The 27,111-nt window shown below is 40.7% G+C and overlaps 6 protein-coding genes across 11 annotated transcripts; all 6 read left to right on the forward strand.

Annotated features, from left to right (window-relative positions):
• The first annotated feature begins 4,559 nt into the window (after positions 1-4,559).
• LOC130694390 (zinc finger protein GLI2-like) lies at positions 4,560-7,606 on the forward strand. Of its 3 annotated transcripts, XM_057517464.2 has the most exons (6): positions 4,560-4,647; positions 4,818-5,614; positions 5,682-5,843; positions 5,975-6,218; positions 6,282-6,434; positions 6,688-7,606. In XM_057517464.2, the coding sequence occupies exons 2-6, from the start codon at positions 4,838-4,840 to the stop codon at positions 6,759-6,761; spliced, it is 1,410 nt and encodes a 469-aa protein (XP_057373447.1). In that variant the 5' UTR covers positions 4,560-4,647; positions 4,818-4,837; the 3' UTR covers positions 6,762-7,606. The 3 variants fall into 3 exon arrangements, with proteins under 3 accessions (XP_057373447.1, XP_057373448.1, XP_057373446.1); XM_057517465.2 differs by lacking the exon at positions 4,560-4,647 and having other exon boundaries at positions 4,730-5,614; positions 6,297-6,434; XM_057517463.2 differs by lacking the exon at positions 4,560-4,647 and having other exon boundaries at positions 4,731-5,614.
• An 876-nt stretch (positions 7,607-8,482) lies between these two features.
• LOC130695523 (uncharacterized) lies at positions 8,483-11,766 on the forward strand. The gene is made up of 9 exons (XM_057518669.1): positions 8,483-8,616; positions 8,678-9,092; positions 9,147-10,185; positions 10,243-10,361; positions 10,429-10,498; positions 10,564-10,642; positions 10,712-10,884; positions 10,977-11,154; positions 11,221-11,766. Exons 1-9 carry the CDS (start codon positions 8,483-8,485, stop codon positions 11,591-11,593), a joined length of 2,580 nt encoding a protein of 859 aa, XP_057374652.1. The 3' UTR covers positions 11,594-11,766.
• A 229-nt stretch (positions 11,767-11,995) lies between these two features.
• On the forward strand, positions 11,996-14,126 carry LOC130694388 (F-box/LRR-repeat protein 21-like). 2 transcript variants are annotated; one of them, XR_009002006.1, is made up of 5 exons: positions 11,996-12,131; positions 12,185-12,410; positions 12,473-13,223; positions 13,281-13,614; positions 13,681-13,820. XR_009002006.1 is itself a non-coding variant. In XM_057517460.1 (5 exons), exons 1-5 carry the CDS (start codon positions 12,092-12,094, stop codon positions 13,969-13,971), a joined length of 1,473 nt encoding a protein of 490 aa, XP_057373443.1. In that variant the 5' UTR covers positions 11,996-12,091; the 3' UTR covers positions 13,972-14,126. The 2 variants fall into 2 exon arrangements, 1 of the variants encoding a protein (XP_057373443.1); XM_057517460.1 differs by having other exon boundaries at positions 13,281-13,445; positions 13,681-14,126.
• A 332-nt stretch (positions 14,127-14,458) lies between these two features.
• LOC130694399 (uncharacterized) lies at positions 14,459-15,621 on the forward strand. Its single transcript, XM_057517478.2, has 4 exons — positions 14,459-14,677; positions 14,763-14,905; positions 14,967-15,252; positions 15,326-15,621. Exons 1-4 carry the CDS (start codon positions 14,555-14,557, stop codon positions 15,362-15,364), a joined length of 591 nt encoding a protein of 196 aa, XP_057373461.1. The 5' UTR covers positions 14,459-14,554; the 3' UTR covers positions 15,365-15,621.
• A 2,317-nt stretch (positions 15,622-17,938) lies between these two features.
• Positions 17,939-19,736, forward strand: LOC130694394 (uncharacterized). Of its 2 annotated transcripts, none has more exons than XM_057517470.2 (6): positions 17,939-18,005; positions 18,320-18,632; positions 18,694-18,833; positions 18,893-19,034; positions 19,097-19,317; positions 19,381-19,736. In XM_057517470.2, the coding sequence occupies exons 2-6, from the start codon at positions 18,503-18,505 to the stop codon at positions 19,714-19,716; spliced, it is 969 nt and encodes a 322-aa protein (XP_057373453.1). In that variant the 5' UTR covers positions 17,939-18,005; positions 18,320-18,502; the 3' UTR covers positions 19,717-19,736. The 2 variants fall into 2 exon arrangements, with proteins under 2 accessions (XP_057373453.1, XP_057373454.1); XM_057517471.2 differs by lacking the exon at positions 17,939-18,005 and having other exon boundaries at positions 18,321-18,389; positions 18,500-18,632.
• Positions 19,737-19,875: 139 nt separating this feature from the next.
• On the forward strand, positions 19,876-27,035 carry LOC130694410 (ubiquitin carboxyl-terminal hydrolase 21-like). Of its 2 annotated transcripts, none has more exons than XM_057517492.2 (11): positions 19,876-20,156; positions 21,114-21,422; positions 21,788-22,598; positions 24,559-24,777; positions 24,891-25,017; positions 25,096-25,193; positions 25,254-25,402; positions 25,466-25,715; positions 25,790-25,868; positions 25,932-26,163; positions 26,227-27,035. In XM_057517492.2, exons 2-11 carry the CDS (start codon positions 21,130-21,132, stop codon positions 26,312-26,314), a joined length of 2,346 nt encoding a protein of 781 aa, XP_057373475.1. In that variant the 5' UTR covers positions 19,876-20,156; positions 21,114-21,129; the 3' UTR covers positions 26,315-27,035. The 2 variants fall into 2 exon arrangements, with proteins under 2 accessions (XP_057373475.1, XP_059352124.1); XM_059496141.1 differs by lacking the exon at positions 19,876-20,156 and adding an exon at positions 20,268-20,380.
• Positions 27,036-27,111: the final 76 nt, after the last annotated feature.

Raw genomic sequence — 27,111 nt, forward strand, 5'->3', positions numbered from 1 at the left:
AAAATGTAAATGGCAAGTGCGATCGCCATAGGCCGAAGGTCCCATGTTAGAAGACCTAACGTTCTTATAAGAGAGCCATAGGATTTAACATTTGACCCCAGCACCTCGACACGAAAGGCGTTCACCCTCTTCGTCGTCAGACCAATAGATCACTGCCAAAGTGAGGAGAGAAAAGGGAACAAGTCGAACAAGAACAGAAAGAAAACAGCAGCGCCTGTCAACGTGTGATGGTAAAGAGAAAAAAAAGAAATAAGGGATGCAGTCGCAAAGTGTACTCGGTTCATCATAAGATTACACTCGGTTTGTTTTTGTGGGTTAAGTTGACCAAAAAGAGGTAGTAGACACACTCTGGCAGACATAAGAGAGCCTTTGACTGAGAGCTTCTCAGTTTGCTGACTTGCTGCTCAAATTAAACAAAATGTCTGGAAATAAGAATCGAAAAAAAAGGGGGGAACACCCCCCCCACTTCTCTCGTTAAAAGGCCACAAATTGTTGCAAAGCAGATTAGGTTACAATTTGACGCGCGAATTGCTCCTTCATTAATCATCATCAACGATCCTTTTCATACAAAACTCAGTCTACAACGACTTAACAATTCGATTCGTGCTGCATCAAAATGTGGTGGCATCAGTAATCTTTAAAAGTATAGCCCGTGTGTTGAAGAGTTGAGTATAAACAATCGCGCGGCATGCAGACGACGTACGCGCGGCCTATGAAATTGCGTCAGACGAACATCAACGAGTCGCGTGGGGTCGTCATCATCACCCCCTCACTTGTTCTGTTGTTACAATGACAGGTCCAAGCGGCCCCAAAAGAAATGGGGAGCAAAACCGCAGCTTGAGCCTGACGATATATTATATTCTTGCCTCTGTGCACAAGTTCATAAACATCTAGAAAAAGAGAAAAAAAGAAGAAAACATTTTGGAAACCTAATCGTCTCTATGTAGTCAAATAGTTATGTACGTTTAAAGTGAAAAAAAACGAAACACAAGAATTACCCCCAACGGCTTGTCACTACGTGCACGTGCATCATCTCTTAGTCCCGCCGTTGCAGACGACGTATGAATGCTTGACGTGCGTTTAGCGAGACTTGTGTCTTTAGTTTGAAAAAAATTCTCATTCAAACTCATTTGAATCGATTATTTAACTCAAGTTTTAAATTTTTGTTTAAGTAAAAACATTGGTTTTTCTGAATATTTCCACCGAATCACCGTCCCATCTGCTCTCAATCGACTGGAGCCATCCTCCGACTTTTGGCGAATTTGGACATGAGTTCACTAATTAGTTGAGCGTTTGCAAACGCGTTTGCCCACCCTTCCCCTATTTTTTTTTTATTTAACAGAAAAAGATGCCGTACTGGAATGTGATGGATGGGTCGGCCCTCTTGAATATCTCCTGAGCACCCTTGATTCTCAACTGACACATGTGGCTACGTAAAAATGCAGTTTTTACAATGTTCTTTTCATTTTTCGTTTACTTCGTTTCTTTTTAAGAAGAAGAGCAAAGTTACGAGAAACACAGGCGGAATGAGGGGGAACCAGGAGCCTGGACTACTGGATGGCTACTGGAATGTTGTTACTCTCATTTGATAACTGATGGCTGACAATGTAATCCCCCTACAGCGCATGGTATTTTTCATTTCTTTTTCGTCAGCGGGACTTGTGTGTGACGAAGACGTTTGACCTTTCGCGCATTTGTTTTCAGTCAACATTTCTTTCGAGGGTGACCGTTTCAACTGTGGGAAAAAAAGACCTGCAGTTGTGACACCGGTTGCTCCAAGTAACACCATTTCATAGTTTAAAACAAATTACGTACAGAATTCATCAATTGAAGGCGCCATCTTGTTTTGACAAGTCTAAACTTGCCCGGTGAAACTTCTCGATGAATATTTTATATTTTAATGATCTTTGTTTTTTTGGACAAAATTTGCATTGTCCAGAGGGACGTCTAAATCCTGAAAAAAATGAGAACAAAATGATCACCCATCCTCCTAGTTTTCTTTGTCCTTGGATTTTATCTGCACGCGTAGCTTTTTAGAGTTATGGTAATAAAAATCGAAAAAAAAAAAACAAGATCATGTCGTTTCTTTTTTATGCAAAATATTTTTGCTACCCTATCCCTATCTCATTATGTCAAAAACGAACAAGGTCAGTGTCAGCTGTTTTTCTTTTGTTTCAGTGCAGTCAGAGTTTCATTCGTGCACAGAACGGTTCCTGCTTCATCTTCCGTACCCAGGACGCTATGGACCAAGCAGGTGACGCAAATCAGAATCAAGAGTGTTTTCAATCATCCCAACAGTAAGTATTAGTTTTTTTTTACCTTTTGATTTTGATTTTTTATGAAAAGTGCAAATTTTAAAAGCAAAGAACATGGAGGATAAGAAATCCAAAATGGCTGAATTTTGACAATTTTTATGTTACCATCCATCCTCTACCCTTAAGGGTTTTATGCAGTAAAAGTCAGAATGTTTTTGTTGTATTGATAAAAGTTTTGAAAATTCTCCTCCCAAGTTTGCGAAGCTATCATTGAATCTTTGTTTCTTAGCGTAACGTGCCAATGTTTAACAATTTTGCGTATCTTAGTTAACACATGGGGTTCGAAATAATGCGTAATGCTGGCTCTCGCTGTATTGCGGACTATCTGTAAGTGTCCATGTCCTGTAGAATTATTTATTTACCCATCGAGCCTTAACACAAATCCAGTGCGGTTAGTTAAATATTTTTACCAGTTCATTTTAGTTTACTATCATCAGTTCTTTGCGGTCTTGTTTAGATTTCCGTTTTTTAATTTCTTGAATTTTCGGGAGCTTTGCGGCAATGTTAACAAGCGGTCTCATTTTCGTTCAGCATCTGCACGGATCCTTGACTTTGTCCCCCCCCCCCCAAAAAAAAAAAAATTTTTTCTAAAAGAACATAAAAATTCAAGAAATATTTTTCATTTTCTTACTGGAAGATGAACGAGCGGCTGGTGTCAAATATCAACTTTGGCTTTCTTACTTAACGATTTCAGCTACCACTGCGCATCACCATCATCTCTCCAATAACGATCCGGCGCGTATTTTGAGCTAGAAAGCGTTCTCCATTTTTTTTTTCTACTAAGAGAGATCATATGATACAATTATTGGAGGATATCTGAAGAAAGGAGAGAACTAAAAAAGAATATCACATAATGACGTAATGTGTATGCTAGTCGCATTACGGGCTTTTCTTCTCCCTATGGCCCTTATGGTGTACGAGGGGGATCATCAATATTGGCGTCCAGAGTGTCAACATGTTCACCCTCCCCTTGCTATCATTATACCCAACTGAGAGAGAATAGCGTTGACCAAATTTCAATAACATTTCACTGTTGTGTGCACTCGACAATATTTCTTCAACTGTCACATGATTGAAAAGGAACGTTTTCAATTGAATAACATCACGTTTGATGTTGAACTTGGGGGAGATTTGACCACGTATTAGGTTTCTAACATCATCGATCAAGCACAACTCGCAGACTGTTTTTGACCGTCAAGAAAAAAGGAGGCGTAGGGTTCATTGGGGCCATCTTTGGTATGTTAATTGGACACTAGGATTGTGTGTGCAAGTCAACGTGCAACATGAGGACCTTTCCCTTTTTTTTGCTTATAAAAAGATGCTCTTGTAGCCACGGCTACTTAAAGTGGTCATAACTTTTGTTCTTTTAACACTCGTATATATTTATACTCCTTCTTTTCGATATATTTCCGAGTTTTAAAAAGAAAAATCTCTTAGTGTGTGAGGAACGCATCATACGTAGTTGGCATGTGACTTGTCTGTACACCGGCAAAGTATTAAAACAAGAAAATGAAAAAGTCATCCATTATCTCGGTCCTGGCGTGTAACGAGACACTCTGCTGCTGCTGCTCCAGCTCCTGCAGCCTCATCTCTCGGTCGTCTCCGACCGGCTCATATATACAACAGTGTGCGTGTGTGTGTGTGTGTATAGAATAATATACACACAACCCGGCGCGATCGGCTTTGCCTTCTTATATATCCTTTTGAAAAAAAAAAAAAAAACGTATTAATAGCTTGTCTTCTATAGCAAAGCTTCAGCTTTTGATGTTTTTCCTTTTAAAAAATCATGAAGAACGGTGATGTTAAAAAGGAAAATAAATTGTCACTGTACTGTGTGTGTCGCCAGACGCGCGGTATTCGGCTATTGAACGCAGGGCGGCCGGTTCTATTTATATACCATGGAACATGTTTGCAGTAAGTGGGCCTAACTTTTCGTGAAAAGGTACAGACTATTATCTTAAGTAGACGTCAACACTTAATTGTTTTCTACGGTTTGCCCTTAATTTTTTTTTCATTTTTTTTTTCAGGTATGCAGTCATAATTTACATGTGTGCAAATTATCCAACGAAAATGGAATTGACTGGAAATTTATACTTGCAGAAAAGGGTAAATTTAATTTTAAACAAATTAATAATATGGAAGTAATCATTTGTGATGCACAATAGTAGTAGAGCGTAGCATGTAACTGAGTGAAAGAGTCAAATGAGGGGGAGGGCGTTGACATTTCTTTTTCCCTTTTTCCAGAGACCGGCTCATTTTCTAGCCAATAGGACGAAGCTTCCAGCTTCGGAGGCATACAACAGTGTTCCAGTACTATCCTCACACAGCTAATGTAATGAACTCGTTTAACTCTATGTAAAGGATCTCCCTTGTCCCAATTTCCCTTTGCGTCTGTATATTTACACCCGTGCACTATCTCCATGTCGAACAGTAGTCTAACGAATGCCGATGAGTTAACATCGTCTTTAAAAAAATCCTTTTAACTTACCAACGACCTGCTAGACTTCTAGGGGAAAACAAAAATGTTTCCCGAAATCATCAGCCCTTCGACAGAAGATCCTACACATTTCGGTGTTTGTTTTGACGGTCTAACAGAGACATCGTCACAACCGGTGAAATTACCTCCGTTGAATCTCTACTGGCCACCTCAAGAACAGATGATAGTTAACCGTCCGATCGAAGACCCTCTGTGCAGCATGTTAGACGATGTCTTCATGGACAATTATTGCGCCGATTTGGGTCCCTCACAGTTTATCGATCAGGAATTGAAAGAAGAAAATTTGATGGTTGATTTAACCAGTCCACTTCACGATCAGCACGATTCTAGCGGGTTCTATTCTGCTGGATTCGGAAGCAGTTATAGCGGAAGCGATTGGATCATCAATTCACCGGCAACATCGAGCGTGAGCACGTGCGGAGATGCCGACAGTATGACCCAATCGCCGTTCATGACGTCACCTTCGCAATATCATCAAACGTTTCAATTCCCCCCTGTTCATACGACGGACAACGAAGACTGGCCCGGACAAATGGCTGCCGATGATGAAGAAGAAGAAGAAGAAAATGTTAACGACGAAATCACTGTGCTCCATTGTCGTTGGGTCGATTGTAAAGGTTGTTATCAAACGCAAGAAGAACTCGTCCAGCACATTGAACGGAGTCACGTCGATCAGCGTCGAGCCGAAGATTTCACTTGTTTCTGGGCCGGCTGTCCACGTCGTCATCGTCCGTTCAACGCTCGTTACAAGCTGTTGATTCACATGCGCGTTCATTCTGGAGAGAAACCTAATCGCTGCACGGTACGTTTAACCTTTTAAAAAATATATTGATTTTCGAGTAATTAATTTTGTATTTTCCCGCTTATAGTATAATGGATGTTTAAAGGCTTTCTCGAGATTAGAGAATTTGAAAATTCATCTGAGATCACACACGGGTGAGAAACCTTACCTGTGCCAATATCCGACATGTCGCAAAACTTTTTCTAATAGCTCCGATCGTGCCAAACATCAACGCACTCACATCGACACGGTAATTCCTTTAATTTACATTTTCTACTTCGAAAATTGATTCTTGAGAGGATTTTTAAAAATCGAAAATGACATTGATAGATCCATAAATTAAACGTAAGTAACGGAATTTTTTATGATTGGTATTTACAGAAACCGTACGCTTGCCAAATGCCGGGCTGTTTGAAACGCTACACGGACCCCAGCTCGTTGCGGAAGCACGTCAAGAATCACGTGACCAAGCAATTGGATCATACCGTCAGCCAGCCGCGTAACATAAGCAATCCTAACGTCAGCCAAGATGTTGACAAGCCATCCCGTCGTGATTCCCGTCACGGATCGACTTCATCTTCAATCAGCGGTTACGAAGAGTCTCCGATCGATTGGGAACGTGGTGGTAAGTTTGATAACAAATGATTCGTTTGTATTTCCTTTATTTATCTGTTTTATTGTGACGTAGTTTTTGCACCATCAGCTCGCAATGAAAGCCATTATTATGCCGGAGATGAAGCGTTGAGCTCTTCGGCCAGTTCGGATGAATCTTCAGCCCAGCTGTTGGATGAAGGAAGTCTCCTCTTCTCCGAGATGAACCGCTTCGTTCATGACGAAAATGGTACGTGTATTTTCTTTATTTCCATTTATTTAGCCACGCGACTCGAGGGTTCGTAAGGACCCGTGAGCGACACGTAAGACGCAGCTGGGGGTGGGCCAATGGAGTGGACCCACAGCACGATCGGGAGCGTGCTATGTGTGCCTCTGCAAAAACTGTTTCCATTTTTAACACTGAAGCGACCCCAACTTTTTTATTTTTTAAAACTTGTTTCTAACAAATGGCCTTTTTTTTCTCCGTCTTTCTATTTTATTAGGTGGTTGGCTGTTCCCGGCCATTGGCGATGATGTGGAGCGCCTGTGTGGTCTACCATCGTCCTGCTTTGTTTAGACAACTGCCCGGCTCTTTCTTCACTTGGTTGCCTTGTGTTTATACGATGATGCTCGGGCTTGGAAACTTCTTTTTTTTTGTTTTTCTTGTCGGTCTTAATTTCCATCGCAATATTTGGGTCTTTCATTATCTGATTTCCATTCGTATTCAATGACCACAGCGCCTGCTAATGGTACAATTTGAATATCTCGATTGAATGCGTCTTGATTCTCTCCCGCATAAAATCAGCTGCAATATGATCTTGTTTTGTACAGTGTGTGTGCAATGATGAACGGAATCTTTATTTTGTTCTTTTTTTTTCCAATTTGAGAAAAAAAAAATTTACTTGACCAGATCTCATACCGAGTCTTTCGCGTTGTGGCGACAAGCCTCGCGTTCGTCGAGCTACTCCAGTGATTCTCGTATCATGTTTGCAAATCGTTTTGTTAACTGTTTTAGCGCCAAAGTCGAACCCGATCCTTCTATTTTTTTGCGATATGTATTTCCCATTTTCTAAAAAAATGTGTTTGTACGTTTGGTGTATTGATGGGTGTGCCACCAATACGTAAAAACGTGCCAATTCACACTGGTAGGTCCATTCCTATCTGAAATATCGTGTGACATTCGCGGCCTTACTTGTGTCTTTCATTACAACTCAGCAACGCTCTCTACAAATCGATGATACGTTCTCGATTGGGAGGGCTTTAAAATAAAATTCGTTTAGTATTACAGCTATGTTTTTCCTGGATTTTGAAGTACTATTGTTGCTCAAATGGTGCTTTCACTCCCGATTTTCTACCGTTATTGTTTCTTATGTGCCCGTGTGTGTGTTGTGTATGCAATACAAGTTCCGGTTCATTTTTCTAGACACTTTGCTGATTTCCAAAGTGAAGTAGCTGCTTGGCTTGAAAAACGTTTCTCTGCATAAAGGTGTACGTGTAATGAGGCTTTAATGAAGGGATTCGTAATGAGTTCTTAAGTCCGCAAGGGTCAGGCGGTCCTAAGTACGTAAGTAATTTCCTCCTTTCGAACGAACGTTTTTAGAGGTCGTGTGGTACTTTAATGTTTTTGTTATTTCACGATGAAAGAAAATGAATGTGCTGATACATTCATGGAACATCAGAAGCACAGGAAAGAACTTGGGTCACACCCAAATTAAAAATTTATGACGAACGCTGAGCTTATGCGAAAAAGTCATTTCTATTACATTATACAGCATCATAATCCATCCAGGAAGGTCGTAAGTAAATCAACACTCGAAGGGGAGGACAGAGTGTGAAGAGAGGGTAAAAATGAAGACATTAAAAAAATTAAATTAACATACGCAGAATAGATGAAAAGTACTACTCTACGAAAATGAGGAGAGGCGAGGACTTGGAAAAATTGCCCCAAATTACGTGACGTCCATCATGAACGCTACGTAAATGGTCAACCTAATAAGGAGCCGGCCATTTTAATTACTCAGCCAAGTTGGCGACCTAAGGCAAAACGAGAACATTTACAGAATTATGATTATTATTCTCTTATGTGAAAAAAGAAAGTATACCTATTTTCATATACACTTATTAAAAATCCCCGAAATAATTTTCAAGGGCTCTTAAATAGCCTTGGGTATACATTCTAAAGACGAAAAACTTTTTCTTCACACTATCCAGTGAGTCAGGAAGACGCAGGTGTGCTCATCTTCATTGAAAACGACACATTTTTCAGCTTCCGAATTGATAACTCAATCAAATTTCATTATGGGAGTATTCGACCGGAGTTTTATTGTCCTCTTCGTTTTTTTATTTGGATTGATCATCAAAGAATCGGTAGCAACCACGTCATCATTAATTGAACAAACCTCCTCGATCTTCCACAGCAATTCGTCCGAAAGGTAAATAATGTAATTAATTTTAAATTAGAATATTGTGTAATAATTTATCGTTTATGTCAAGATCTAAAGAAGAAAAGTTTTTGATTCGTAAATGTTGCGGCCCTGGTCAAGTGTACAATTTCAATTGGGAAGAAGATGTCGCTGATCGTAAAGATCGTTGTGTTAAATATTCCATTACGAGCAGCCATCCTACACTTCCAGCAATTGCAAATTCGCAACAGGTTTTCTTTGGACAAGAACAAACATTACCACCACAGTATGCCTTTGAAGATGTCATAATCGATCCAGGATTTCCACGTAATTGTACACCTGATCGTTACGGGAGTACGTTAATCTTGTTAGAACCAGACACGAGGATGGCAGATCTTTTCTATCCAATTGCAACTGGCCAGCTTTTAGTGCCTCATCGATTTTGGATTTTGCACAACGACGATCACTGCATTGAAGATTTTTTCCTGGATGGAAATTTCGATAAGGTAAGTTGTAAAACGTTCTACCTGAGTCGTAAGTTTAATGCTTTTAAATCTTAGGCTAGAAGAGTTGCGTTTATTTGCACATCCCATGCCCGACCTTTTCCGAAAACTGCTATTGACGTCCATGGAAAGCTACAACTAGATTTCGTTGGAATGAACGCGCATGTAAAACTGTCAGAAATGGCGAGACAGAAAGTCGTTCGCAAGTGCTGCGACCGGCACGAAGTTTACTCACGAAATTTGGTTTGCATAGATAATAAGGCAGCTGCAACGCAGTTCTTTGATGATCTTCAGCTGTCGCAAAGCAGTGAGCTTTTTTTTCGTTTCGGGTTGCCCAGTTGTGTTCATCCTTACTCACATCGACAGCGAACTATTGAATTTCAGTTGACGTCTAACGGGAGTTTGGAAATCCAGCCAAACAATCACCTAGTGTCCATTGAACACTATTGCATGGAAGACATTGTGTACGCCGATTCTGCTGGTTTACCCATAACATCAAACCTGGCAATTTTCTGCACTGATAAATTAGAAGCTTTACCTGAAGCAAAGGCGACTGTTACTTACCCACTGTCTGGTTTCGATACGGCTCACGAGGAAGTAAACAGAACCAAAATACCCAAGTGCTGTCCAGCTGGGCATATAATGATCGACGAGGAGCATACTTGTCAACTGTTAAATTTGGGAAATGCGGAATTGATTATCTCACAAGCCCTTCACAATCATGTCCAGCAGAATTACAACATTTCCGGCACCTTAATCTCCAATTCTTCATTATCGTGCCAACACAGGAAAGCCATTGCTTTGAAATCGAACCACAACACTTTCGGGCAATTGATATTTGAATCCAACACGGAAAACGAGCTGTCACTTTTGACGTATTTTTACATTGAAAACTATTGGGACTTTAAAGTTAAGCATCAGCCATTCTGCTTGGACCTGACGCTACTTCGGAATGAAAAGGAAGTCTTCTATCAGCCTCAAGTTTTCTATTGTACATCGCAATCCCATGTTTCGATTCATTATCCAATCCTTCTGTGTATCTCGGCCGCAGGATTATTAACCACATTTATAATTTACTTTATTGTTCCCACCTCAGGTAATAGTTTTTAAACATTTATGTTAATATTAACGTCCATAACAAAGCAAGTTTTAGGTTCGGCTAAGTTAGTCACGTCTGGTTTTGGTGGTGGAAATAGGAGGACCGGAATTCAATCTATTGCCCAGATGTTGACTGGAAGGATTTTACTTTGTCACATTATCACATTATGTCTGGTATGTGTTTGTTTTTATATTACAGAATGAAGAATTCTAAGGGTGATCTATAAATTGAATGATTTAGACATTCACTTGTTTGGCAATTGTTCAACTAGAGCTCGTACCACAAGGCCAAACAGCCTGCGTTTTTATGAGTAAAAGTTATTAAAATAATACCTTTCCATTTTCTAATACGATTGAATTATTTTTACTTTTATAGGTTTCACTATTTATTGGGCATCGATTGCTTCATTTTCGTGGTTGACGGTGTACTGTTTTGATTACTATCGAATTTTTAGGTACGGGCAAACAAGTCCATATGAATAATTTTATTCTTCAATATAAAAAATGTATATTTCTATTTCTAGTGGGTCATTCAAGGTATCGAATGAAATGCTGTTTATTCCATATTCTGCATTTGGTTGGGGTTTCCCTATATTGGCTGTCAGCATTGCAATCGTTGCTCAATTTCAGTCGACGCAGCTTGGCGTTTCTAGCATTTTCAACCCCAATATGGGCCTTTTGAAATGCTGGTTTGCTGGTTTGTTATTCATTTTACCTCACTTGATCAATCGTGTTTAATTTTTCATCATTAAGAAAGCAGAACTACTTTTTCTTTTTTTTTTTACTTAGATGGCACCTCGGCATTGATTTTCTTTTACATTCCTGTTGGTTCCTTGTTATTGTTTGACATTGTCTGTTTTTTAACTTTACTTTTCAATCCTAACCTGATGCATTGCTGGAAAGAGAAACAAGGATTGACAATGCGTACTAATCGAAACACATCGAAAGATTCAAAACAAGAACAAGAGTAAGTCAAGCACTGTAAAAGCTTCTCTGCCTACATTTACTAAATTTCTTACGTACACATTTTTAGTATTAAAATGGCTTTAAAACTGTTCTTCATCACGGGAATCCCGTGGGTGTTTGAATTTGCTGCTTGGCTTCCGTTCTATCTGAGCAAGGATTCGTTTTTACGAGTTAACGCCGTTTATTTCTTCGAGATCAGCAATCTGCTCAACTCTTTACGTGGCGTTGTCATCTTCGTTATTTTTATTGTTTTTAATCGAGATGTACGTCGTTTCTTATGGCCCCGTATCAGAAGAATCTTTTTTCAAGCGGATTCTGCCATCGTCGGTCGTACCCGATCAAACATGGAAGAACCTTCCACATACTTCGCAACTCAATCGACATCAACCTCGGTTTCAATTTCCCGATTACCAAACAAACAAGAGAATGGAAATGTCTAGACAAAAAAATTGGCAGTGCTTTGACGAAAGTAAAACTGAAAACGAAATTTTTTAAGGCAAGAGATTCAATCGTTTTATAACACTTTGATCCAATAGTTAGTAGCCATTTTCACATTCTTTCTTTCACTTGAACGTAAGCTATGTTGTATGGTTAATCTTTTTTTCTTTCATAAATTCCGGAGATACTATTAAGCCAAGATTGAAGTTTTCAATATATCTGGATAGCAACGCGAATGCCAAAAAATGATAAAAACATCGTTAGATGGCGCAGAAGTCCACATCCAAATGGCAAAACACATTTTGGAAAAGAAAACTAAACAGATATTCGCATTCACTGGTCGGCGAAATGTCTTATTTTAATGTAATGTAATTTTGATTTTCTTTCGTTGACTATTTATTGGTAAGTGCTGCAGAGTTTCACAAAACGCGGTCGATCGTGTGGTTGAATTAGGGAGTCATTTTGTAATCAGCTGGATAAAACCAGTAAGCTCCACTATTATGGTCGGTGCAGCCTGGAAGCAAGACAACCGCGGCAAAGGTAAAAGTCTAAATTGAGCAATCAATCAGTATATTATTCCAATGTTCGAATAGGAATATATGTTGACCACGAAGCCACTGCAGGTGAAGAAGAAGAAAGAGAATGTTATGTGGAAGATAAGAGTCAAGGCAACTGGGCAGAACTTCCTGATTTGGTCATTGAAAGGATCTTTTCCTATTTGAATAATGAAAAACGTTATTATGGTTCCTTGGTTTGCAGAAGGTGGTATCAGGCTTTTCACCTGCCATATGTGTGGTCTACATTTGTTCTGGAAGATCGGTACCTAATAACAATTTAAACCTATAGTGACAAGACCAACACATTTCAATAACTTTTTTCAGTGTCTTATCCAGGAGGCGTTTCAACTACCATTTGGGCTGGCAATATACTCTAGATCACTATAGAGCTCAAATCTTCTTGTACAAAACAGCCAAAAATATCCGTACCCTTGTTTTTGCCCCAATGTTTAACTTTTTCAATCTCTTTGAGGTCATGAACATGCTTTCCCATTTTAGTGAACGTTACCCCGGCTCTCTTGACAACGTCCACACGCTCAAGTTTACTTTCAACTGTGACATGGCAATGCGAACAGAAAATGCCATTTACGGCACTGGCGGCCAACTGTTACAAGCGCTCAAAAAACTCATGTCTTACCTACCTGGCCTCACCAGCTTGGAATTGACCAACTTGCTTTTGGACAGTTCCGAAGCGCTCTATCTCTTGGATGACGTTTGCTACACTAGATGCCTAAATTTGCATTCACTCACCCTAATCAATTGCACCAAAGTACCTTGTCGGCTTCTCCATCCTGGCGCCTTCCTCCGGTTGCATTCGCTCCGTATCAGCCCCCAAACACTAAGCCCTGATTTGCTTTGGCTCATTGGCTGTACAAGATTGCAACACCTTCATGTCATTCAAAACGCGTATACTGAATCATGTTACAGTATTGACTCTAAAGCCTGGGCCGAACTGAACTATAAAAATCCAGCGCTAAGAGTACATCTGAAATCAACCGGAAAGACTAAACGAGAAATCGTATGGCAGGAACGCGCTCCAGTTTCATCCGTTTTATACAATTCCCGTTATTCCAAAGTGAGTTTCTCATCTACCGTGTGAAATTTCTTAATGTTACGTCATGATTTATTGCAGGTAACTATGCCAAGTATTCTAACTGTCGTCGACCTTTACCGCAATCGCCTGAAAGTCTACGGCCATTTAGGACTTCCCCGTTTTCATACATCGAATAGCTTCCAGCATCGGATTGACATGGCTTTGATCACTCTCGTTCGGGAATGTCCCAATCTACACACACTGGTAAATTCGTTCCATCTCTATGGATTTCTGTGTGATTGGATTTTTGTACTAAACATATTATTAGCATGAACTTAAAAAAACAAGTGCTGCACGCCATTCAGACATTTTTCAGGTTGCTTAACTCCACTGGTAAATGAATGTTTTGCATGGACGTTGTAGTCTTTTCTAGGTAAATGTTAATCCACTCAATTATGTACAGCATCAGTCGTCTTAATGAGAAAATGAATTACAACAGGTCATTCGCGAGAGAATTTCGACAGCGACGCTGATCCTGCTGGTCAGTTCGGCCAATTGCAACAGTTTGCGGAGGCTATACGTTCGCCGTAACGCATTGCTGCTACGTGCTGACTGGCCACGTAGCCTCGAATGGACCGAGGACTACTTTAACTGGCTGAAGAGCACATCCAGGAGCTACGAAGCGACACAGGTAGAAGTATCTAATCAACTCAGACAGCCTAATTGGCAAGCACTGAACGACCAACAGTTCAAAATTTTGAAGGTTAATGTCGAGATAGATTCTTGCTAACTCCTCTTGCTCGTTGGGTTTTCCCCCATTTTAGAAACCTATACCCTATTGCGTTACCTTTACCCTTTTCCCGTATGCAAAAAAGAAAAAGACAAAGAAAAAAACAGCCGCAATCTGCCCATGTAATAAAGATATCAATACATCATATCTCCGTAGATCTGAACTTGGAAAGATAACTTTGATGTAGATTAATTAATATTAATTTTTGAGATTTAAAGATCGTATTTTGAATATTAATCGAGTCCTTGATGAGACATTAGGCGCCACGCTGTGGGGCAACATGCTCTGCACGCAATCAAAGAAATACCTCGAGGGCAGACACTATCTGCACGCAGCCGTTATTATGTGACGAGTGTCTTTCCCGCTGAGACTGGTGGCAACTGGATTGCGCCACGACAAAAGGAAAAATACAGGTAATGTAGAAGGCAACAAAGCGGCGACTAGCAGCAACTTTCACGTCGAGAAAACGAGGGCTAGGCCAGAGCGATTGGGTCATTGTGTTTCAGTCGTTCAGTGCCTTTCCTGCTGAAAGGACGTGCCGTGTTCGTTGTGCTTCTAAATCATTTGAAACTAAGGGTCTACCATGCAAACAACTCGATCGCTTGCGGATATTTTGGAGAACAAACCGCAACAAAAAGAGATAGACGGTCTGTCGAACGCGGCAGCTGTTCAGATCTTTTCCGGTCTGGGATGTATCGCTCTACAGGTAAAAACAGTGTTTGTCGTCAACACCTGCGGCCTACGCCCTTCCGGTATGTATTCAACAACCATCTATTTATTATGCCCTGCAGGTATTTCTGTTAGTTAATTATCACGATGCGGACGAGAGCATCCAACACAATGGCAATACAATTTTCACGCTAGCTGTTGGATCGTTTGGCTTGATCGCTGGAATATTCGGATGTTTTGCCAAAGTTTCGCGGAAATGGTTCAAGTAAGAAAAAGACTCGGTAAACGTTACGGACGCTTTACGTTTCTCATTGTTTCCGTTACAGTTACGCTTACCTGACCACGTCCTTGGGTGTAGTGTGTTCTAGCGTATTGTACTTCCTCGCCGGATATTGGGACTTCTATAACGCAGTCAAAGATTCGGGAAAGTTTTATTACATCACAGTGAACAATCATACAGAGCCTATTCAACCAACTTTACCGTCGGACGACGAGCTCCATTTTTGGCTACGTGCTGGACTTTTCCTTTGCGTCATAGTCTTGGCGTTATTCAGTTTAGCCGGTATGGCTATCGTAGCCTCTTACCGTATCTGCAATGGCGGCTGGACTAAGGTGATAGAGGTTTCTTTTTTATTCGATATACCCAAGCCTTTTGGTTTTAAAAATCTAACGTTTTTGTATGCAGAGGGAAGATTACAAGAGTCTGCTGGCCCAGCAAGAATAATCCGTCACTTTCCAATACCTGTAGGGTAGCTGGAGAAAATGTCGGTGTTGTCCCTCCATCTCCTGTTTTCTTTTTAGTGCAAATCCTTTAATTTTTAGTGACATGCAAGAGAGGCCCTTGTACATAGACATAGAAAGATGAACGCGTAAAGCACTCTTGTCATCCAGAGAATCTCATTTTCAATATACAGTACTTTGTTGTATTAAAAAAAAACAAATGTATGGTAGGATACAATCCACTTAAAATGACCAAGTTTCTTTCACGATTGATTGCGTGACATCCCTAATAAGGGTCCTTTTTTCACACAAAACAAAAGGTATTTAGAATAGAGATCTAGCACTCAGCTTTCATTTCGAAACCGGTCCCAAAAGGTGTTCCAAAAGAGAATGTAACCTCGAGACGTGACAAATGCTTTTTTTCTTGTTGTTCTCAACAAGATGAGGTGCATCTAAAACTCGACAGTCATGGTTCACATTGTAGAGTTTGCAGTGTGGCGTCGTTTTACATTCAGTTCATCAGGTGTATTTAAAAATTTCGTAAATTTAACCTTGGTTGCAGTATTCCGTTTTGCGCACCTTGGAAAACTAGCTTCTATTTAGTCATTTCCCCCGTGATGAATGTGTTATTGACATATATTCGTTGAAACGCATTTTTTCCTTGGTCCCCCTCCTGCCATTCCAAGGCTTTCACGAATAATCATTTTGCCTTTAAAGCAAAGGATATTTATGCGAGCTTAAAATTCAAACAAACATAAAAGAACAACGAATGCCGAAAAACTATCGTTATCGTTGCAAGACGGCATCTTTTTAAGTTTATTCGTTTGTCGTTTTCCTACCTTCAACTTTATTTGGTAGTTCAAGGTGAATTTATCTACCGCGTAGCATACGCTGTCAAAAAGACTGTGGATAACTTATGTGCGGTTATTAAGTTCTTATGTGATATTTCTGTAAGAAAATTTATTCTTTTATGGTATACCTTTTCATGATTATTGCATGTTTTGAATGAATTTGCGACAAGGATTCAGTAAAAAAAACGGAGCCATTGTTCTATGTTAGCGTCTGGGATGTCGTCAGTCGTCATGGCAACAATGCAGACATTGGCAGCACTGTAGATATTATTTTTGAGGGCCAGTTCTGTGGTCTGGAAATAATTATCGACTAGCAAAGTATGTCTAGATGAACGACAAGTCGGACTAACGTGAGAGGTCGAACAAAACGATTTCGAAGTCTGTTGGTATTCATTCACTCGGCAAGAAAAGAAAAAGCCTGTAAGTTTATGGCTGGTTGATTCGTTCAGAGAATCAAAATACACATGGGTAAGGATCGATTTTGACATCATGTCACACTCCAACACCAGCTGGTCGTGTCACGATAGACCGCATGACAGGCAACGAGGTTGGGTGCTTTTTATTAGGGATTCAATTTTCATAAGTTTCATGTGCTTCAGAAATACCCTTCTCTGTATTGAAAACAAAGTAATTATTGTGATTGTCAAGAATTATTGAAGTGTTGTTAATTTTTATCGCTTGAATGTGTCATCGGTCCACGTGTTAGGTTTTGCACCGTATATGACGCATCGCGTGTTTTCAAAATTTGACTAATCCTTCATTATTTAAATTTTGAAATGTAGCTTTTTTGTGTAGTTTGTACCAAAGAAAACCTTGACATTTTGAGGAAGGGGACGATTCGACCTGAAATAATTCCAAGGCTATTCATTTCATCACCCATCCCTAGAGAGTTTGAAATCTTTCACAAAACCCCTCATGGGATTTCAAATAATGGCACGCATGGTCGCTGAAAACGTTTTAGTTTCAACATAAGTATGAATAATGATGAGTCATACTTTGTTTTCCATACTTCATGATTTAATTATGCAAAATAATTTTTACAAAACCCCTCTTGGGATTAAAAAAGGCTCCTATGCTTGCTGTGTAATGAAGTATGAATATGATTAGTCATACTTTCTTGTTCAGATTTCGTGATTTAATTGTGCATAAACGTCTGTGCTCTATGCAAGATCATATAATTCAACTGCTTTAGCTTATAAGTGAACATTGCCCTTTGATATCCTCAGAAGGTATATATACCACATTTGTGTTTAGGAATAGATTTTGAAAGAAATTGTGACAAGCAGAGCGTTGGCAAGACTTTTCGTGAACTCATTATTTAGCTAGGGGAAAATGTTTACTCAACCGAAAGTTAAAGCGTAGTACTAAATTGGATACAGTCGGTACCGATTACACCGCACCTTAGCACGATTGTTTATATTGTTTCGTTCATCAAGCTCCATGGACTGCACGAAATGGGCTACAAGGCGTACGCGATTCTGTCGTAACCTGTTGCAGTCAACTTGCTTTTACGAAAACCACACCAAAAGCTAGAAAATCCGTGAAATTAGCGTACCACTTTAGACCCAGAAACATGATTCAATGAGCGCAATGCAAAGGAATTGCTGTCAACCATTAATTTAATTATTTGGATGCAGGTTTTGCGAGAAACCAGATCCGTTGAAAATCTGGCGACACTGTTTTTTTTTCTTCCTTTTTTTCTTTTGTTGTTATATAGCTCAGTAGATGTTTGGTACTTGTTCTGTAGTATTGCTTAAACTTTAGATCCAATAGCTATTGGCCCAGAAACAACAGGTACAGCTTAATAAGACTGATTCCAATATGTTGCATTGTTTTCCTTCCGAGTGCCCTAATTTCAAAACTGAAACTACGTTTGCAACTCAGCGTGAATTTAGATTATTTTACGGGTTTTTTATGCTAATATTTGTTATTTTTGTCGGTTATTCGGATTCATGATATTTCGCTGTTACAAAAAACATAGCTTTAGTTAAATGTGTTAGAAAATCGATATTTAGTCTTTTGGCGTCACCCCCCTGTTACAATGTTTGTTTCGCTATTTAACGTTTTAAATTTTTTAATCATTCGTCATTAAAAACATTGTGTTTCAGGTGCCATTTTCCTACACTAGGAGCGCTATTCAACCTATGCTATTTATTACAGGCATCAGCTGATGAAACGGTAGGCGCCAGATGGCCCGTTAAGTCACTGCTCAGGAATCGGCACACGTGTTTATTTTAGGCCATGAAAATATAAGAGTTTAAGTAAGTGGTCAAGAGTAACTATAGTAGATAATGGAATTACCCGGCGCCCAGAAGGAGTTCGTGGAAATCCTGCATCAAATCAAGGATCCAGCCACACTTCATGGATTTTTAAGCTGGATTAAGGAAAACTGGTTCTCCGGCGACAATAACTTGAATATCGGTAAAAACTTTTTGCTCTTGCGGAAGCGTAAGTTGCTATTATGATTTGTTCGTTTTTATAGGTAGTCATGAGACTGCTGTTGTTGTTAATGGAGTAGAAGCTGAGGAGCTTCTTGAAAACATTGCTATAGACCTGAGACAGCTTCTTCCGATGGAAGCTCAACTACCTTCAGAGACTATAGTTTTCCCAAAAATAGGCAAAGTATGCCATTAAAAAAATATAGAAAATGTCACATACCCACTCATCACTTTTTCATATAGAATGCCGACTGTCACCCTGCTACAACTGTAAATGTTGATGGCTTCCTTTATGACGACAGGCTAGTGGATGCCTTATGTGACGAAGGAAAATTACCCAAAAGTTATTGCACCTCATGTGGTTCCAGAGACACAAAACCATTAAGTAAATCTTAAATCTGAAACATTTACTAATGCCTTCATTTTTAAACCTGAATTTGTTAATAGCTTTCATTTCACACTCTGCATCTCGGGAAAACTTGGCTCATGCCTTCAGGAATCTCCTTCCTGACTTAACAGGGAAACATCTACTGGACATTGGTTCTCGTTTTGGGGCTGTTTTGTTTGGTGCATTTGCTTACTCACAAGCCAGCAGGATCACTGGAGTGGAAATTAATGCAGAACTTGCAGCACTATCACTTTCTATGGTTCACAAATATAACATGCAGGTAAAATTCATACTCCTGATAGGATTTTGGAAGTTTTGAGTTTTTAAACGTATAATTCTGCAGTCTAGAGTTGAAGTCTACACGGGCGATATTCGACAATTCGCTCATTTAGTCTCCTCGGCGGACGTGTTGGTGATGCACAACGTTTTTGAATTTTTTGCTCCGTTGGATGTACAACGGGACTTGTGGCAAGCTCTTAGACAGCTCATTAAACGTGGCGCGCTTATCCTGACATCACCCTCGCTCGAACAAGCTCTTTCTCCCTTAAACACGAACATTCAGCTGGACCAGTGGGTGGAACAACTGAGTCATCCGTCCAACAATTCATCCATGGATGACGACGACGATGAAGAATCTGTTGCGGAGATGGATCTAGTACATTTGTACCGCGTGCTGTAATAAACCGGCAGACCGACAGATGGCTCAGTCATGGCTTTTTGGCTCGTAACAGTTCCTTCCAACGCGCACAATCGGGTAACAGAGGAGGACGAACGAGAGAGTCGGATGGAAGAGGTGGAGAGACGTTGACCCACATACCATCGGCAAACGACTCTGGCCGGCGCGCGCGCGCACCGTTCGTCCTCTTGTCGAAAGAGAACGAAAAGAAAAAAAGGTCCGAAACACACACTCCAGGAATCTGTGACGCTGCACGTTAGTGTGCTTTATCCGCGTCTCGGGATCTGGTCGATGTGAAAGCGATCGAGGCAGAACGACAAAATGCCGACCAAAGGGTCGGCAATGGAAGAGGCGGCGTGAATGGTTAAAGGACAACAGCAACGTGTCTGAGCACTTTAACCGTTTAAAAAGCGTTCTGACGTCATCACCTTAGTTTCTAAAAAGTAAGTGCCTTCTGTGCCTGCATTTCATTAAGTTAACGCTAATCAACCGGTCAACTTTTGTTTTCTATTTGATGCTTTTCGCCTTTAAAAACATGGAGGTAGTCTTTGAGCTTAAAACACGTCAAAACCATTCTTGGGCTTTCTTGATGCAGTCGGCAAAACGGCCATAGTGTGTCGGACCTTATATTGATCGGTTTCGCGCAACCCACCATGGAGCTGTCAAGGTCGTCTGTTTGTTTTGAGACGTTGGAAAATACGAAATAGTCCAACCCCTGTAACTTCTAATTTAGTTTTATTCTTTTGTTTAAAAAAAAAACGTGGGGGTCAACGTTTCGTTTTCGAGGAACGTTTTCTCCTCCCTGTGTGTATGTCTACTGGTGTGTAGCTGGGTGCCAGAAGCCGCAGCGTAGTAGCGTGTACATGACTCACGCGGCAGTTCGGGTGTGGTTGATTTTCTAGATGCGCGGACATACACATACACTGTTACACACACCTCGTATGTTTTCAGTTATCCCATAATAATAAGAATAATAAAAAAGGGAATGGAAAGGAACTTTTTATTCCGTTTTTTTTTTGCTAGCATGTGTTAGCCTTTCTTTTTTCTTTCCTTCCTTTTGTTGGGCGTGGATTTTCATCGCAATTTATTGATTACGTTCTTTTCTCTTTTTTTTCGATTATCGTTTTCGCTTTTCTCATTCGGGCAGGGAAGGTTTTCAGAATCCTATTTGCTCTCCTGTCTGGCTATGGGAGGGCATTGGGGGTTCTATAATTAGTTCGCCGGGACACGGCGTCCTATTTGGCCATGTATAGCACGTCAGAGGTGCATACGGTGAAGTATCTACAAAAAATCGAACACGTTTTTTTTTCCACTGTTGCAATGTTATCGATTCTACTTTTTTTTTGTATTCGCTAATGTAATATTCTTTTTTTTTTTTTTTTTTTTTTTAATCTTCTCAGGTTTTCTCAATAGAAAATGCCGGTGTTGACGTCATCGACTTCGTCGCCCAGTCGGCGACTAGGAGGATCTTATACATCTTACAGTTCGTCGTACGGCGGCGGCGGCGGCAGCTCCTATTCACGCTCGTCGTCGACTTTCAGCAGCAGCACTACCGGACGGACGTCCAGTTTGGACCGTTCGCCATACACGTCTAGCTATGTTAGTGGCAGCTACAAGTACACCAGTCCCTCGGTGTCGATTACGAGGGATTATTCGGTATCCTCTAGACCCCCCATATCGTCGACGAGAACCAGTTCTTCCTTGTACAGGTAAAATGAGAACGGCCTCCACTCAATCCGAGAGGCCCGTATCGTATTTCGAGACATAAAAGCAAAGAAATAGGGACCTCAGTTGGCCACGTTTTTTTTTTTTTAAACATTCTGCCCAATTTAAAACGACAAACATTCACGAGTTCATTAGAGCTATGCCTCTTTTTAAAATGAAAGAGGGAAAGAAGGGGTGGTGGATATAATTAGAATAAATGCTCAGGCGAGATGTTTCTAACAGTCTCTCTCCCCCCAAAGTCGTTTTCAAAAAAAAAAAGGGAAAGGATGTACAGAACAAATATCCACTCAACTAACGGCTAATTTATGCACACCATTTATTTTGTTGTTGTTATTATTCGTGACACTAGTTCTTCTTCGACACGGACGTCGCCGGCCCGCAGCTATTTTTCAACCCGCAAATCCACTTCGGAAGATGGCGCCAGCGGTTCGCGGAATCGAGAGACGCAGTCGGAAACGAGGGATATGTCCAGCAACAGCAATAATAATTACCTGAACGGCAACATAAAAAAGTCACGAGATTACTCGTCCAATTTCGTGCCTTCCTCCACTTTATCGAAATATCGAGCGGAGCGCGCCAGTCTGACTAATGGGACGTCTAGCATCTCGTCGCGAACGAAATACTCTACGGAGAGGGATCCCGAAATACCGAAAATCAGCGAGCGAATTCGTAATTTTCAGCCGTCCAAATCGGTGGGCGAAACTCCCGTTTTCAGATCGCGTTTCCTGCGCTCCTCGCAGCCGGACGCCGATAAAAAGGAATCGGAAAATGCGGAAGATGTGCGACCGACTGTTTCTGATTTGCGACGGCGCTACGACCAGAATCGCAACCACGTGACTCCCGAGAGAAGTCGCACGCCGGTAGCCGCTTCGACTGTTTCCAGTAGCAAGCCGCCGATTGGCGGATCCAAATCGAGCCGAACGACAGCGTCCGGTTACGGTTCAGACAGCGACGAATCTGTGGAACTCGATGGAAGGAGCACGCCAGTCAACCAGCGTCTCGCAGCAGTTGGCGCCGCTGCACGCACCCAAAACAGTCAGACGCCCGACAGGATCGTCAATGGAGATAGAGCCACCCCAGCCAGACCGGCCGTCACGAAAGATGTAGCTCGATCATCTTCGCCATCTACGCTCTCATCCTCATCAGACGGCGATAATCAGGTAACTATAGTAATTACTAATTTAGCCCATAGATGGCTCTGTTTAATTTTCGAGGATTTTTTTTTTAATTTTTGATTGTTGTTGTATGTAACACTGTGGGTGGGGGGTTGATAGGATGATGTGTTGTTTTGGCGTCAACTGGATCCAACCGGTCGTCCTTGTTGGTTGCACTTTTATTTTAAAATTAAAACCGCCTTCTCCTGGCTCGCGTCAGCATCACCCGACCGCGTCTTGGTTCGACTACCCCCAAGGACTTTCACCTCCCGATGTAGCGCGCGTCATCCGCCGTGACCCGATTTAAAACAATGCGCAAGGCCCTGCTGCTATTTTGTTCCAAAACGCATACTCGTCAGGCTCTGTTTTTCCTCTTCGTTTGACTTGCCCATTGATCTTGGTCGAAGTGATCGAATTACTACGTCAGGAGAGGTGTTGTGTCCTTGCTGGCAGCTGTTTCCTGGGGCATACATTTAGATACATCTTTCTCGCTCTTATATCCTATTTGAAATAGAGGCGCTGGAAGAAAAGGTTTGCGAGCGTGGCCCAAAGTGGCCAGCTAAAAATACAAGACGTCCAGCAACGTAGACACAAAGTTGAATCAGTCTTAATGGTCCTCTTGGCATTTTCTTTCCGGGATTGGAGGCGTGCCCGGATTTTCAGACATTTTGACAGCTTTCACAAGTGAATGTCGAAGAAAATAGGCAGGTCTCAAGTTTCCACATCTTTTTCTTTTAAAAGAATCCCCCTATTTAGACGTACCCGGAATTTACAAAAGGTGTACAGTATAAGGCTGTTTTTTTTTGTCAGCCTTGCCGTGACCATGAACATTAAAACAAATTCAAAAGGAATTTAAAGTTCCCGCCTTTCTATCACGATTCGTCATGCAAATATAATAACATTGCGCAATTTCAAGGAATGAAGTATAACCGGAAAAACAAGTCTATAATATTCAAATGATCAAGGAAATAGGAATATTTTTTGTTTCTTTTTGAACACAACATTCCTTTCATCACATGCATAGAAGGGCGGAGACGTGGAATGATAGACTTTAGGTTTGTAATCAGTTTGTCGTTTTTACATGGTCCTTGAAGACAAGATAATTTGACCCTAGACAAGTTGTCTCAGTCCAATTCGATCCAGTTGACGGGCAAGCAAAAATTGGCGTGATATAAAAAAAAAATCATAAACATTTTAAGATATAGCCCAGCCCGTTAAAGTGGCTTTGAAATGTATGCGCGCGGAATTCGTATCAGTTGACCTTCTATTGTCGGGAGTGAACGGGACGGTAGAAGGCCATTCGCCAATGGGGAAACGGTTAGACGGGACAAGGTAATCGGGTTGCGGCATCACGAATGAGGAAAAAGAAGGAGAAAGGAAGAAAGAGAGAAACAAAATGTGGATTGAAGCTAGAGGGAGAGAGCCAAGTCCATCAAAAAATAAGGAGCCGTACAGGGCACAAATCTGCCAGTGGCTGCTCGGATCTCCTGCCAGTCAGCTGACAATTTTTTTTTGCCTTTCATTTCACATTTAGAAAGTCTTCCGTGTAGTCCCCCCCCATACAATTTTTTATTCCGTCCAAAACCTTTATACTCACATTTGTTTGTGTGTGCTACGACTATTTTAAAGTTTGTGTTAAGTGCTAAATTGATCGCAATGGTTACAATTTTGAACGCTTCCACCCTGGAATGGGTGCACGGTGTTGACGAGGAAGCTCGTGTCAAGTCGAGTATCAAATTGAATCATTTGCTCGGACGCCGCGAGACACCTCTTTCACCGACAACGTTGTCACGCAGCTTTCTGGCGCTATTTAGGAAATATCAGTACTCTTTTCCTGTAACTGATTTACAAGGAGTAGGTTCATAAGTCATTGAGTTTCTATTCCCGCTCTTCTTTATTGATCATTTCTGTTTGATCGATTTTTGCTGATTTCTTATCTTTTTTCTTTAAAAAAAAAAAAAAAAAGGATGGCGGACATCTTTCGGCTGTTCGATCTTCAGCTACCTCAGCAAAGTTGGGCGGAGCGAGAGCATCGCGGCATTCGATTTCGGATTCAGTCGATCAGACGTCAGAGACGTCGTCACCAAAATTGGCGCCCAGATCACGCACCTGTAGTTCGAGCCAACCCAAGACGGCATCCAATGAGAGCACAGGATTGGTTGGGCTCAGAAATATTGGCAATACGGTATGTGCCCAGAATCAATGAAATACTCCTACGAATGGTTAACGGAATCGTATGGAAAATGGAGTAATTTAATGCCTATTGTATTGATTCATGTGTTGTTTTTTCCCTATTAGTGTTTCATGAATTCGGTGCTACAGTGTTTGAGCAACACTCGCTCTGTGCTTGAATACGTCATATCCAACGAGTACGCCAATCACATTAATACTTCCACGTCCTCAATGAACGGAGCTCTCATTAAAGGTATTTCTTTTTCATTGCGTCATCAACATGTTCGTGTTGTCAACTGCTTTTTTCTTGTTTTGTTTTTACAAAAACCAGCTTTCGCTATTGTCTTGGCCGAATTATGGAAGAAGGATGAAGATGAAGACGATTCGTATTCATCTAGCGCTGTTAATCCAACAGCTCTGAAAAGCCAGGTAAAAAAAATTTAAAATTACAAACCAATTCGATTGAGTTTCATTTGATCTTTATCACAGATTCAAAAGTTTGCTCCACGGTTCATGGGGTACAACCAGCAAGATGCCCAGGAATTTCTCAGATACCTTTTGGAAGGTTTGCACGAAGATGTGAATCGTATTGCCGTCAAGCCCCGACCTCTCGAACATGACATTTCCGATAATTTAAGGTAAGTAATTGAATTATGTGTTTGTTCGACAGTGCTGACATCGCTGTCATTTCGTGTCAACAGTGATTCGGAGAAGGCCATCGAATCGTGGAAGCGTTACTTGAGGAGAGACGACTCGAAAATTGTGGACCTGTTCGTCGGCCAGCTCAAGTCGACCCTGCAGTGCACTGTCTGTGGTCACTGCAGCGTCACGTTCGATCCCTTCTGGGATCTCTCTCTACCTATACCGCCGTCCAGCAAGAGCAACGTCAAGTTAGGTCACTGCCTCGATCTTTTTGGCAAGGAAGAAATACTCGACGGAGATGAAAAGCCGGTAAATCAACTTTTTGAAAATTGGTATTTATTCGTGACTAAATTGGATTCCATTTTGTTTTATTGCAATTGCAGACGTGTGCGAAATGCCAAACTCGGCGCAAGTGCACCAAAAAATTCACCATACACAAGTTCCCTCAAATTCTTGTCCTTCGTAAGCCTGATCTCCATCTCTCGATCGAAATTGAACTAAAATAAAAAATACTTGTCTCTTTAGATTTGAAACGATTCAGTCCCGGTGAACGATTTCGCAAACTGGATGCCAGCGTAGATTTCCCTCTGACAGATTTAGACATGTCAGCGTACACCAGTCCAGGTATCAAACAATTACCCTGCAGCTATCAACTCTACGGAGTTATCAATCATTCGGGATCGGCCTATTCGGGACATTATACAGCCTCATGCCGTCATCCCTTCAGTGGCAATTGGCACGAGTACAACGATTCTAGGTGACATGAAATGTTTGCTAAAATAATGAAATGGCAATGTACTTATCTTTAACTTCTTCCTAGGATTTCAAATCTGACACCTCAGCGTGTTGTTTCATCGGAGGCTTATCTACTGTTTTACGAGTTGGAATCGACCGAAGCTCGTTTATAGTTGTATCGGACAAATCATGAATGGTGAAGGGGAAAAAAAGAAGCAAAAAAATCATTATTAAATGCCCACCCCCCTCCTTCAAAGCACTTAACACGATAACTTTAAAATTTAGGAATAAATATTCTTTCGATTTCATCATTTAATGGTGTGTATACGTGCGTAGGTCAGAAATACTGCATTGGTAATAGTTCACCAAAACATAAAAGAAAACAAATACCCATATTTTTTAGGCGGATGCAATCCCGAAAATAAGGAGAGGATTCGAATGTGTTCAACAAACACAAGAATATCAATGATTGTGAACTAGTCAGAAATTGTATTGTTTGTTTGTTTGTTTTTGAGAAGATCGGAAGAAAGGACAAGTATTGTGTTTGTGATTCATCCAGTTATTTCACTCATGCATAGTCTGTTACTGTTAAAAAAACAAAAAACATTATTTCGCTCTATTTGAAACTTAATTGCTTTTATGGTTAAACATCTCATTTTTTTTTTGTTCCAGTGAAAAAAAAATCATATAAATGAGTTTTCGTGAAAATTGAATCAGCAGTTGGTTTCATTCTGTTAAAGTTGTTACTCTTTTTCCTCCCGGTAGAAATCATGTATGCAAACTGCCTTCCCGCCCCACTGTCAGTACTTCTCGAGTCTTTCAAGTTGAGACATGCATCTGTTTTAAAAAAATAGCTTTGTTTCATCACTACTAAAAAAAATTTTTTTTTTGTTTTATTTCTTTTGTTGTTTTTACTATTACACATTGAAAAGAACAAAAAAAATCTTTTTTGAAAAAAAGAAACTGTTTT

The sequence above is a fragment of the Daphnia carinata genome, chromosome 7 (assembly GCF_022539665.2).
Source record: "Daphnia carinata strain CSIRO-1 chromosome 7, CSIRO_AGI_Dcar_HiC_V3, whole genome shotgun sequence".
NCBI classification, from domain to species: Eukaryota; Metazoa; Arthropoda; class Branchiopoda; order Diplostraca; family Daphniidae; genus Daphnia; species Daphnia carinata.

Excerpts from the sequence above, each read along its gene's own strand:
- LOC130694390 (XM_057517464.2), top strand. The coding sequence starts at position 4,838 with ATGTTTCCCGAAATCATCAGCCCTTCGACAGAAGATCCTACACATTTC. Across the intron at positions 5,844-5,974 it reads AACGCACTCACATCGACACG|AAACCGTACGCTTGCCAAAT; the intron begins GTAATTCCTTTA and ends TGGTATTTACAG. Across the intron at positions 6,219-6,281 it reads GATCGATTGGGAACGTGGTG|TTTTTGCACCATCAGCTCGC; the intron begins GTAAGTTTGATA and ends ATTGTGACGTAG.
- LOC130695523 (XM_057518669.1), top strand. The coding sequence starts at position 8,483 with ATGGGAGTATTCGACCGGAGTTTTATTGTCCTCTTCGTTTTTTTATTT. Across the intron at positions 10,186-10,242 it reads CTTTATTGTTCCCACCTCAG|GTTCGGCTAAGTTAGTCACG; the intron begins GTAATAGTTTTT and ends AGCAAGTTTTAG. Across the intron at positions 10,499-10,563 it reads AACAGCCTGCGTTTTTATGA|GTTTCACTATTTATTGGGCA; the intron begins GTAAAAGTTATT and ends TTACTTTTATAG.
- LOC130694388 (XM_057517460.1), top strand. The coding sequence starts at position 12,092 with ATGGTCGGTGCAGCCTGGAAGCAAGACAACCGCGGCAAAG. Across the intron at positions 12,132-12,184 it reads GCAAGACAACCGCGGCAAAG|GAATATATGTTGACCACGAA; the intron begins GTAAAAGTCTAA and ends ATGTTCGAATAG. Across the intron at positions 12,411-12,472 it reads ACATTTGTTCTGGAAGATCG|TGTCTTATCCAGGAGGCGTT; the intron begins GTACCTAATAAC and ends AACTTTTTTCAG.
- LOC130694399 (XM_057517478.2), top strand. The coding sequence starts at position 14,555 with ATGCAAACAACTCGATCGCTTGCGGATATTTTGGAGAACAAACCGCAA. Across the intron at positions 14,678-14,762 it reads TGGGATGTATCGCTCTACAG|GTATTTCTGTTAGTTAATTA; the intron begins GTAAAAACAGTG and ends TATGCCCTGCAG. Across the intron at positions 15,253-15,325 it reads GCAATGGCGGCTGGACTAAG|AGGGAAGATTACAAGAGTCT; the intron begins GTGATAGAGGTT and ends TTTTGTATGCAG.
- LOC130694394 (XM_057517470.2), top strand. The coding sequence starts at position 18,503 with ATGGAATTACCCGGCGCCCAGAAGGAGTTCGTGGAAATCCTGCATCAA. Across the intron at positions 18,834-18,892 it reads TTTTCCCAAAAATAGGCAAA|AATGCCGACTGTCACCCTGC; the intron begins GTATGCCATTAA and ends TTTTTCATATAG. Across the intron at positions 19,035-19,096 it reads CAGAGACACAAAACCATTAA|CTTTCATTTCACACTCTGCA; the intron begins GTAAATCTTAAA and ends ATTTGTTAATAG.
- LOC130694410 (XM_057517492.2), top strand. The coding sequence starts at position 21,130 with ATGCCGGTGTTGACGTCATCGACTTCGTCGCCCAGTCGGCGACTAGGA. Across the intron at positions 22,599-24,558 it reads CATCAGACGGCGATAATCAG|GATGGCGGACATCTTTCGGC; the intron begins GTAACTATAGTA and ends AAAAAAAAAAAG. Across the intron at positions 25,018-25,095 it reads GAACGGAGCTCTCATTAAAG|CTTTCGCTATTGTCTTGGCC; the intron begins GTATTTCTTTTT and ends TACAAAAACCAG.